This window comes from Urocitellus parryii, chromosome 1 (genome assembly GCF_045843805.1).
Source record: "Urocitellus parryii isolate mUroPar1 chromosome 1, mUroPar1.hap1, whole genome shotgun sequence".
NCBI classification, from domain to species: Eukaryota; Metazoa; Chordata; class Mammalia; order Rodentia; family Sciuridae; genus Urocitellus; species Urocitellus parryii.
In genome coordinates, this window is record NC_135531.1 from 90,930,889 (window position 1) to 90,942,989 (window position 12,101).

At 37.5% G+C, this 12,101-nt stretch overlaps 1 protein-coding gene across 1 annotated transcript; it reads left to right on the plus strand.

Moving 5' to 3' along the window:
- The first annotated feature begins 525 nt into the window (after positions 1–525).
- Positions 526–5,128, plus strand: Tslp (thymic stromal lymphopoietin). Its single transcript, XM_077795658.1, has 5 exons — positions 526–548; positions 988–1,159; positions 2,023–2,176; positions 2,613–2,857; positions 4,798–5,128. Exons 1-5 carry the CDS (start codon positions 526–528, stop codon positions 4,936–4,938), a joined length of 735 nt encoding a protein of 244 aa, XP_077651784.1. The 3' UTR covers positions 4,939–5,128.
- The last annotated feature ends 6,973 nt before the right edge of the window (positions 5,129–12,101 follow it).

Genomic DNA, 12,101 nt, shown 5'->3' on the forward strand with positions numbered 1-12,101 from the left:
AGGGCTTCGAACCCTGCTGTGTGGTCTGACCTCACTACTTGTGTGGTATCCACACTCTGGCCGGCCCAAGAATGGAGCTGTGAAGGTGGCTGGGCACTGGAACTTGGTTTCAAAAATTTCTGACGAAGAATATGATCGAAGAGACCCGAGCCCATAAGGCATTCCCAGTCGCCAACTATAAGCGCCTTTTCCCAAAATTGATAAAGAGTTTTTGAAGAGGAGACCCATTATACCTTTCCCCCCATTATTTCAGCCTCCCTCCCATAGTTCCTGCCCCTAAGATTCTGGTCAGGATTCCACATTTAATGCCTTCAGGTAGAAGCACTATCCCAGGCTGAGGCTGCACCCACTCTCCAAAGCATTCCCCCAAGAAAGCACTTGAGTTTCCCAGTAGCCAAGAAAGAGGAAAACCAGTAATTGAAACTGGCCAAAGGAAATGCTCAGAGGTGTACAGGATTTGTGGACATTGGTATCAAGTCCTTAGAGTGGCTGCTGGTTTCAGAAAGTCTTTTTCCCAAAGAGAAAATGTCAGTCATAAAAACCATCCTGTAAGACAAAGATGAGTGTATCAATTTCTTAAAGAACATTCAAGCAAACATCAAGTTAAAAGGAGTAAGGTGAGGGAAATTCCTGATGATTTTACTAATGTTAAAATTCCATAGATTTGGCTAGTACTTTTATTTCACATCATCAATTCAGAATTCTATAAAGGAACAGAATGACATCAAAGAAAATCATTGGCCTAGGAGAAAAGAGCCCGTAGGCGTTTAGGTGTTATATATGTGGAGCCAGAAAGCTCTGGAGCATCAGGGAGACTCCAACTTAAGGCAACAGCATGGGTGAATATGGGCTTCACGTGGACGGGGAAAGAGAGGGGAAGACTAGTGACTGAGCACTGGCCCCTAAGTCAGGCCTTGCAGATCTAAGGCAGTTCAGTCTTGATTGGGAGAGTTCAGTGTGATACTGGGGTGGAATTGGGTCTTCAAGTACATTTCCTGATGTATTATTGTTTGTTCTACCAGCTTTTTTTAGGAAAATCTTCATCTTGCATTTGGTAGGGCTGGTGCTAACTTACAACTTCACTAACTGTGACTACGAGAAGATCAGACAGGCATATACGCATATCATTTTCTGTGACCTGAAGGAATATATGAATGGGGTAAGTGAAAAAATAATTTTTAAACAAATATATTCTTATCAGAAGGGTAAGTATACATACATGAAAACTACAACTTAACTTTCAAAGAAAGAAAAATGCTTTAAAAATTATTTCATCAAAATTTTTTTGTGAGTGATTTTCAAATATATTGGCATCTAAAATGACTATCTATAAATTAGTGTGTTCTAAGTGTGCAGAGGCTGATGAAGAACAGATACTGATAGATAGGTAACATTATGCATCACAAATGCCTTCTGCAGAAGTGCTGCTCTGATTTGCAGTAAAAAAAAAAAAAAAAGACAATGGATAAGGGCTTGAGAAAGAAGAGTAAAAGAGAGGAAATTCTTGAGATAAGCCTAAGGAGTGAGAATACCAAGGCATTAAGCTGTGCATCAGGGCTTTCTAGTGTTCTAGATGTTTCAGGATCTTATTATGGGACATGATGCACTTTGGGTTTTTTAAGTGTCTGGTAGGAATCATTTTCTTGATAACCCAAGTTTCTGGATAGAGTGCATGTATAAAATACAGGAATGACTACAGGGCAGATGTGGACATCCTAAGAATGATGTTATCATTCAAGCAGATAGTGCTGAGTGCAGATGTGTCTGCTTTGGTGTGTGTTTGGTGGGGGAGGTATCTCGGAACCTCTGATTCCAGGACCCTTTGATGTCCCTTTTCAAACACTGACAAGTAGCATCTGAAGACTCAATGTTTGATTGTTTTGTCAATGATATGACAAGCAAGTACCAGACAGAAACTTCTTCCAGAGTACCTTTAAAGCCTGGCAACAAGGGACTGGAAAATGATTTTTCCTTTGGGCTTAAAGTTTTGCCCTCTTCTTATTTTTCTTCTCTTTCTTCCAGACCAAAAGTACCAGCTTCGAAAAAATCGAATCCTGTTACAACCCAGTGAGTAGAACCATCAGTGCTTCTGGCTTTCTCCCAGAAAGACGCCAGGCGTTCCAGGGAGGGAGTATCTTGCGGAGTGCAGATCCCCGGGCAGTGGCGGAGCTCCACAGTTAGTCCGCCGGCCAGTAGGGGACAATTTGGGCTATCAAAGGGAGGCTGCGCCCAGCATGGGAATCCACTTCGGTGCCAATTCAGGGAGAGGAAGTTTCTTTCCGAGCGAGCGAGCGGGATTCCGGGAGAGAGTGCTCCTTTTCTCACTGGGAGAAAAAGCACATTGGAAACTGGGACCGGGAATGAAGTTAGCGACACCTCTGCCTGAGGTCCTGGCGCTTCTGCTCTCAAGTGCTCTTGGCAGCGAACTCTAGGGGAAAGGGGCGGAGTGAACGTGGGTGACCTTTCCTTCTACTCCAGCGCCTTTTGCTGCGCTCTCAAAGTCCCTCCTTCCTGTGGGGTGGTCCCCTTTCCCTCTCCTCCACCACGACCTCTTCCTTCTTATTCAAGACATCTTTGTTGTGTCTTCCGTTCCTCCCCCACCTTCCTCGCAGCCCCTTTCATTCAATTTATACTAACTCTCCCCCCTCCTTTTTTTTTTTTTTCCTTCTTCTTTCTTTCTGGTGTTTTCTCCCTTGTTCCTAACGTCGCGGCCGGTGAGCAGTCAGATTGTCTCATTAAAATCGAGCACCATACCTTCAATCCCACCAGTGACTGCCTGTCACTCTCCGAGTCCTCCTTCGCCTTGAAAACGAATGCTACCCTCGTTCTCCATTGCTCAGGCTACTCAGGAATTCAGGTAAGCGTTAGGCATGGGGCACTAGCCTTTTTAATACCTGGGGACTAACTTTAATTCAACCGGGGCGTTAGTGATTTTCATTCAGGTTTTATCTTTTGAAGAGCAAAGAAGTCAGGTAAAAGTTGTGGGTTGTCAATTAATCTCACACTGACTGACTGGGTTGAATTATGGTTCTAAGCTGTTCCTGGGTGGTTTCAAGGTGTGATCAGTGAGCCTCCTACATCAGAATGTCCTGGCTGCTGTTCAAAATGTCAATTCTCAGCGACACAATCCAGACCTTTAAAAATCAAAATTTCAGCCTTATGCCAGGCTCCTTAAGGAAATTCTTGTCCATTTCAAAGTTCAGCAACCCTGCTTGGATTTATAACTTAGCAATTGTATGCTTCTTTCTTAAAATGTTACATTATATATTAAATCTCTACCCTATGTTTTGCTTGATTGCTTGCTTGAGTGGGACTGCAGTCTCTTTAACATAATAAATTTTTGCAATACAGTCACATGCATTTGAATGAATGTGTAATTTTAAAGATGGAGACATTATAGTGGAGAGTTAGGAGTAGGAACTCTGGAGTCAGCCTGCCCGACTTTGAATCCTAGCCCTTTAACTTAGCTTTTAACTGAAGATCTGGACAAGTTTTTAGCGTCTATGTGCCTCAGCAAAATAAGTAATCTGTTCTTAAGTCCTACATAGGCTGTCTGTAAGAACTAAATGAGTCACCATATATAAAAGCACTTGGAAAGATGCCTGGTACGTAACAGGTACTCAAAAAATATTTCAGTTGGTGAATAAAGTAGAAAATTTATATTCTTGAGATAATTTTAAGAAAGACAAAGATAGACAATGTAGATATGCATGATTGATGTTGATTAACCCAGTAGACTTAACAAATCTGCTATCCAAATGTCTAAGTAGCCAAGACTGTCATTTTTTTATGTCTCAAGGATTGAATCATAGGTTTCAACCAAGCTAGGAGTTGAAACCACCTGTATTGAGCTTAAGTGAAAAACTCAAGACCAAGCAGTCATATGAGAAATCTGTTTGGCTCTATGTCTTCCTTCAAAGGGAACTCTGACAAGCCTACAAGTCTACAGATGGTCACAATAAAATTCACTCATATAAGAAGAGCACAAAGGACAGACTTGATCAAGTTCTTGAACAGAATATTTTTGAAAAAGGGAGAGTCTGGAGAAAATTATTTCACCCCCACCCTAGCTCAAACAGAAAGTCTGAGACCAATAATAATTAATTAGGATTTAGCAGAATTAGACTGTAAGATTCTTGCTTGGTAACCCAGGATTCTCTATCAATCTGTGTGTGCCCAGGAAGGAGGCTCAGCCTGTCATTACTCAAGGGTTAAGAAATGCACCAAAATCTTGTGCAGAATAAGTCTTCAGGGTGTCTGTGGCACATGTAAGGAGTGGTAGGGATGGGGAGCAGGAATAATTTGGTTTCAAATAATAGACTAGTTTTCCTGAATTCTAGTAAGACACAGAAGTCCTATCCTTTGAGAATTTGTGCTCTTGTCAGAGAGATCATGACATCATCAATTTATTTATTCACTTAATCATGCAAAAAGTATCCAGTGTTTCCTATGTATAAGTCACTGTACTCAGTGCTGTGGGGAAATACCAATGATGCAACCATAAGAAGAGTAGGTGAAAGCCAAGTGAAATGACACATACTCTTAAGCATTAGAAGTTTCAAAAAGAAAGATCTGAGCAATTTGCAGAGGTTTTGTGGAGGAGGTGCCGCTTGGTCTTTTAGCAAGATTATGTGGGTGGAGAGAGAGAGAAGGGCTTTCCTCTGCAGAAAGCGCTCACACACTCAAGCAGTTGAGAGGTGGATTTTCTGGGAGAAGATGACATAATCTGCCACTCAAAAGTTGTTAAAGATAGTGAAAATTAATTTTTTTTTTACTATTGATTCTCCTATTCAACAGAAAAACAATACCCAGGAAATGAAACAAGAAGGAGTCAACAGTAACTGCCTCAACCAAACCTCACAAATACTAGGATGGTGGCGTCGTTTCTCTCGACTTTTAGGAAAACAAAACTATTTTAATTCCTGTCCTAATTTATAGCACCAAAAGAAATAATTTTTATTAAATATATAAAATGTTAACTCTGTGACATTTAAAAGAGCACTAATAGTTATTCTTTAACTACAGAAAGGTTTCTTAACTTATTTTGGGGTCAGTCTGTATTGTTTAATGTGGGTTATTTAATGTGGGAAGTATTGATCCTCTAATGTCAGGGGACACTTCTGTAACATTGGTGACTGGCTTCATGGCACTAATTCTCATCTGAAACTGTACAAGCCCTCCACGGGGGGGAAACAAATAAGTATAGTAGAAAGAAACTTAAAAAAGAAAAGTGTTGGATTCAATGACAGCATCTAACCCTCTGTTTTAAAAACAGGCATTTATTTTACATGTTATGATTCTTTTCCTGTTCTCATACTAAAACTCTATAGAAGAAGAAAAGCAAAGCAAATGAGAATGTACAAATCATGGAAAGTATAACGAAGCAATTTGAAAGAAGTTTCAAGCGAAGTGTTATGAAAGTATTCTAAGCCAAGTTTTAAAAATTATCTAACAGACCAGAGTAGGATATGCAAGTAGATTCTGAAGACGTACCTTTGTTACAGCTATTATATATATAATAAATCTTAAATTTTATATAATGTATTTTTAATTTATTTTGTGAGCACTTTTGAAAATGTACATGTTGCTTTATAACTGACATTACATGTTTCTTAATAAAATAATTTTTGAATTAATTTTGTCTGAATATTCTTTTAAATTTAGTTACAGGCCAATTTTCACACAGTTTTCTAAGAGACACCACTTTTCTTCAGGTCTTTACCTCCCCTCATGCTGAGACCCTATTGATCACACACCCCTTTGTGCTATGCCTGTTGGTCCTGCTTATAAGAGAAAATATCTATAGAGAGGTACCTAAAAGTATTTAGAGACAGATGATTTTCCTCAGTTGTGTCATTAATCCTTCCTTCTTTCTCTTGTTGAGCTTTTCTCACACCTGGAAGAGACAAAACAAGAAAAAGTTAACTGAAGATGATAAGTTCATTCTTGAATACCTGATGCAAGCTGGGCCATAGACACCCCTTCATTCATCCTCAACTCAGAATCTTCCAACACTGATTGGAGATAAAACCGTAGCCATAGAGTCTAGGCATAATAGAGCACATGGGAATACACTGACTTTTTTCTTTTGAGTAGAAATGTTCCCCTGAGCACTGCCCTAGTGTTGGGGCTAAGCCACAATAGAAGAGGGGAAGTTCAATGTCCCTAAATACATCTTTCCCACCAACAAGTTAAGAGGAAGCTCATATTATGTATCCAATCAGCATTTAAGGACACTTGCTGAGGGTCAAGGTTTCAGCTGAATACTCAGAATATGGAAGGAAATAAAACACAGTCTTTGCTAGAGAAACTCGAAATGTAGATGAATAGGCAGTTTTCTTCTCTCAGAGGAAAATCGGGACATGCTCATTTCCCAAAAATCTTCCTCCAAATTAGCCTTGGACCAGGACCTTAACTGCCATCAGAAAAGAAACTCCTTAGAGTAATCTTTAATTTTCTGGGCAAAAGGTTGAGAGAGGGATGGCACTTTAAATCTATGAACTCCATCTTAGTAGGGATTCATTGACTCCAATTTTTTTTTTAATGTGAAAAACATTACTGTCACAAATTTTCTCTAATTTTGGGCCTAATACCTCTAAAAGAAGAGAAGAAAGAAAGATTGAGGAGAAAGAAGATTATTCAAAGTCATTCCATTAAATGCAATTTCTTTGTGTCTTCTGCTTTCTCTTTAAAACTTTTGGTAATTTATGTATTTTATTCTGTTATGTATTCCATAGGTATTTTAAAATAAAAACAATCATTTGAATTGCTTATATCATTATGTAAATATCATGTAAAATACCATATACCATATTAATCTAGTAAGAACTTTCACAAATGTTGCAAAAATATGGATAATACATTCCTATTTTTTGAAATATATTAAGGTCTTCAAGGTAGAAGAGTATATAGTCAATGTTATCAGTGTTCTATGGTCATGAAAAGAAAACTGCACATTCTGGAATAACTATAAGTTACACACAGTTGAATATATACCTATTGGGACTGACTTATTAAATATGCTGTTTACATAATTTATGTCTGTACTTTTTTGTCTACTCCACTCAGAGGCTGAGAGAGCTGTGTTAAAGTCTCCTCCTGCCATTATTGTTTCTTATTTACTCATGTCCCTAAAGTTTTGCTTTTTAATTGAGACCACTTTTTATTTCATTCCTGAAAATCCACAAGAGCTGTTTATTGAAAATTGTACTCTCTACCACATAATATTTCCACATTTTGGTGTTTCTGGATCCCTTTGTTATAGATGTCTCTTGTATTAAAAAAAAATCTAGTATGTCTGTGGTGGAGGAAGAGGTTGGGAGGAGAAGGAAGGAGGAAATCCAAATTGAGACATATTTACTTTAGCACTGTCATTGTATTGATATGTCTTCTGTTTTCATATATCTGTACTATTGGCATAATTTTGACCTACAAACAAGTCTTTACACTGAACATTTCTTATGAATTTTGTGCTATCATTTCTGCATATTGGGATTCTGAGAATTGAACGTTGATTCTATTATTTATCATATAACTCTCTCCTAGTTGTCTATAGCTTAATTCAAGTTATTGAAAAAAAAAATTGATCAAGACCCAACTCTGCTCACTTCAAAGGAGGTAACTTCATGGGTTGTTAAAGCATTTGTCCTTGCTCTTTGTTTTAAAGTTTTTCTTGAACTTTGCAGAACCCAATTTCCATTTCTTCATTATATCCATATAAAAATAAAGGTCAAGAAAAATTTGTCAAATTATTTCCTGATGTCAAAACATACTAAGCCCATGTTATCCCCCAAATCTATAAATCAAGTGAACTTACCCTCAAAACAAATGTTTATATATCAGTTGTATTCCTCTCTAAATCTTACAAACCAACTCTGAGAATTATACCAGAGAATGACATCAAGTTGATCTGGGTCTTTTTGTGTTTCTTCCTTTCCATTATTCAAAAGTACTAACTTTTCTCACGTTTTATTTCTAGCTATAGTTTTAAGAATATTTTCTGGCTAGTGTTGCAATTTCTAAATACAGCTGTGCTTTTTGACATCCAGTATTTATAGTATATCAATTAAAATGTTTCATTTATTATTATGTCTAACACAATAGTTTATATATGAGGATAATAAATGCTAATTAGCTTCCTTGAATATCAGGTTCTTCGTGGGCTGTTAAAGAATTTGTCCTTGCTGTTTGTTTTAAAAATTTCCTTGAACTTTGCAGAACCCAATTTCCATTTCCACCTCTAAAATAAAGATGAGGCTTATGGCATTGTAAGTGTTATTATGAGAATAAAATACATAATAAATATAAAACCTCTGGAAAATGGGCAAGAAAAATATTTTAAATTTACCTACTTGAATGTTCATTTCATTATAAAGTTGAAAGATGGGAACTGCACATTAGTCAGCTTTCTGTCACTGAGATAACCTACTTAAAGAGGAAAGACTGATTTTTGTCTCATAGTTTCAGATGTTTCAGTCCATAGTGATTGGCATGTTGCTTTTGGGCTGTGGTGAGGCAGAGCATCATGGTGGGAGCATGTGGCCAAGCAAAGCTGTTCATCTCATGGTGGGTGAGAAAGTGAAGAGAGAAGAAGGGCGGGGATCCCACTATTTCCTTAAAGAACACCCTATGACCTAACTGCCTTCTATTAGGCTCTTCCTTCTAAAAGTTCCAACACCTCCCAATAGCCCCACACTCCAGACCTTGGGTAACACTTATCCAAACTATAACAGACTGTTACAGAGCCTCGAAAAACTCTTCTTACTTTTTGGTTTAGGATTGCTTTGCAGCAATGGAAAAAATGGTTGAAATATTTAAGCACACAATTATTGACAGTTTTTCAATTTTGAACTCTACCAAATTGGACAGAGTAGCAAAAGAGAGAGGTGCACAGAGAAAGAAAACTGGGAATCTGTAGAGGGCATCTCATGAGGGTTTATTCAGCTGAGTACTTCTCAGAACACACACAGGAGAAAAATACCCAAGAAAGAGGAAACACACACACACACACACACACACACACACACACACACATCAAAACTATTAGAGGGAATGCTGCCCATTGCTCACTCAAGGGCAGGAAGATTGTCTATTCCCTTTTTTTCCTCACTAGGCATCAGGTAGGGCACTCTTAGAAGAGTCTTACCTCAGTAATGGAGAATAATTAATCCAAGACTAATTGCTGCAATGATCCCACCCAACAAATCTTAAAGGCAAGACTTGAAAGGATCAGTTTCCAAGTCACTTAGCTGCATTCCACAACAAATCTCAAGAATATTTGTAGAAATAAAAAATAATTAGGACACAACAAGGAAAAGTGCACAATGTGATGTACAATGAAAAGTTATCAGATATGAAACCAGTAGGAAAATATATCCCATGATGGGGGAGAAAATGACACTGACTTATAGCTAACACGTGTCAGAATTAACAGGTGAGGACGTTAAAATGATTAACAACCGTATTCAAGAGGTTAGAGACATACAAGATATTAAGAAGATTCAAATCTAACTTCTAGAAATGAAATATACGGTGGATGATATTAATGGGAGATTAGATATTTTAAAATATTAGTAAAATAGAAGATATGCCAGGAAAAACTGTCCTTAATAAAACAGAGGGGGAAATAAATTACACAGGACTGTGAAACAAGCAAGTGCCTGATATATGTAAAATAAAAGTACCTTAGGGAATGAAGTAGAGAGGTGCAGGAAAAATGTAGAAACAAACAATAACTTCAGGTTTCCAAATTTGATGAAAGCTCCAAACTCACAGTTCCAAGAAGCTCAATAGAACAAAAGAAATAAAGGAAACTTCAGTAATGCTTATTATATTCTAATTGCTCATAATGAGAAACCTTAAATGCAGCCAATGGGTTATGAGTGCCTTTGTGATATCCTTTTCAGGATATCCTCTCCAAGGCACTTTGGTGTTTTTTCTTTGACTCTTTCCCCTATACCATTTATACATTCTTTCATGATAATAGCATTATATCATATATTAAACAATTGAATTTAACATCCGACAGCTTTGCTGACTAATTTCTACCTGTGACCTTGCAAGTAGTATGGTTGCAAGAATATTTGTTTATATTTTCTGCCATTACTGAAATAAAGGTAAAAGGTTGTCATTAATAAAACTCACATTTGTTGTGTAGCATTGCCATTTAATTATTTTGTGCTATCTTATTGAATCTTCGCAATGATCCTGTGAGTTAGTTCTGTTCCCATTTTAGGGATACAAGAGAAAGCTCTGTGAGTACAACATCCAGTTGTACTTAACCAGTAAGTGCAATATCTGACCATTTCAAAATCTGTGCAGTTTTCATTACCCGGGGTTAAAACTTAAGATTTTTGAATAAGAAACGCTGCCAAGTGGCATTTGGGCCCATTGTATAATAGACAATAGTCATAACCTCAATACACTTCACCCTAACTCTCAATTATTCATCCATTTTCCCTCCCCCATAAGGAAGAGGAAAACTTCAGTAATGCTTATTATATTCTAATCACTCATAATGAGAAATCTTAAATGCAGCCAAGAATTGATCCCAGATCCTGCAGGACCTTGATTAGTTGAAGTTAGTCTGGGCCATCCTAATTTTCTTGCTGGGCAGAATGGAATTCTTGAGCAGGGTAAGCACATAACCACTTTTATTTAAGTGTAAAAAATTTTTTGAAACTCTGCATTTTTTTTTCACTTCTAAGAAGAGCCCAACAATGACAGGTTTCCCCTTTTGCAGGGTGTGAAAAAAATTTACAGAGTACCATTTTCCTTAAGTATTGAGATGAAGTTATGAATGTCAGAGAAATAAGAACCTGAGGCTTTAATTTATAATAGAGGGATTAATCTATGTTGAGTCACCCTATCTCTTGATTTTCCATTCTGTAAGCTAGTTAAGCAAAGGGTTGGCTTGCTTGTTGTCTTTCTGTGTATAGTTATTGTTACTTACTGTTGAAAGTTGCAAATCAAGAAAAGGTAAATCAAACTTGATTTAAGGAATAATATAAGGTCAGGCTCTGATTTCATGGAAAACAAGCTTGAAATCATGAACTGGAATGATGGGGGTGCAGGGGAAGAGAGCATGTGAAGAAGATGTCATTCTGGCCTATTTTTCATTGTTTCCTGTATGGTTTGAATGTGTGCACCCTCCAAAATTCATGTTGGAACCTAATCCATATGGTGGGGTATTAAGAGGTAGGATGTTTAGGGGTATTCAGAGTAGGATGTTTGGGGAAAGTTATTAAATTAATGAGGCTCACTTTCATAAATGAAACTGTGCCTTAGAAATAAGGACTGGAAAGAACTAGCCTAGGCTTTTTTGCTCATTTTCTTGTGCCATGTGAAGACATAACATTTATTCCCTTTTATTTTTTGTCCCTTCTCCCATGGGAGGACACGTACTATCATCTATGAGGAAGAGGGCTTCACCAGACACGGGCACTGCAGGGACCTTGCTCTGGTCTTCTCAGCCTCCAGAACTGTGAGAAATAAAGTTCTGTTGTTTATAAATAAAGCAGTCTCAGGTATTTGCTTTAACAGTGCAAACAAACTAAGAGTCAACCTATAAGCAATTCTCATGTCCATAGATTATTGCCTGGGCAATTGGAGCTGAAGCACTCCTTTCAATGATATGCTTATGGATGAACTGCTATTTCCCTTTTACTAGCCAGTCTTATTATGAGGAAGAGATGGCAAAGGATATCCCATTATGTTGATTATAAACTTAGAATCGGTTTGGAGCAGATACTCAGATACAAGGATATATGAAATAATTTGGGGTGAATAGATCAAATGGATATGGCGTTTGAGGATGCTCTGGTGATATCTTGTTTTGCTTATGTGGCACTGGAGATTGAAACCCAAGCTTTGTGCACAGGACAAGTGCTCTACTGCTGAACTACATCCCCACCTCTGCTAATATCTTTTGAGTACAGCCCATATTTCATTCTGGTACAATATCTTACACAGAATTAATTCTGGATAAATATGCTGAGAAAATGAATAGATGAATTAAAATGAAATCAAAAGTTAAATACATTTTTCTCTCAAATAAAACTTTTCCTTAAAGGCCTTCTGAGTAAAAAACCAAGTTGGCAGAA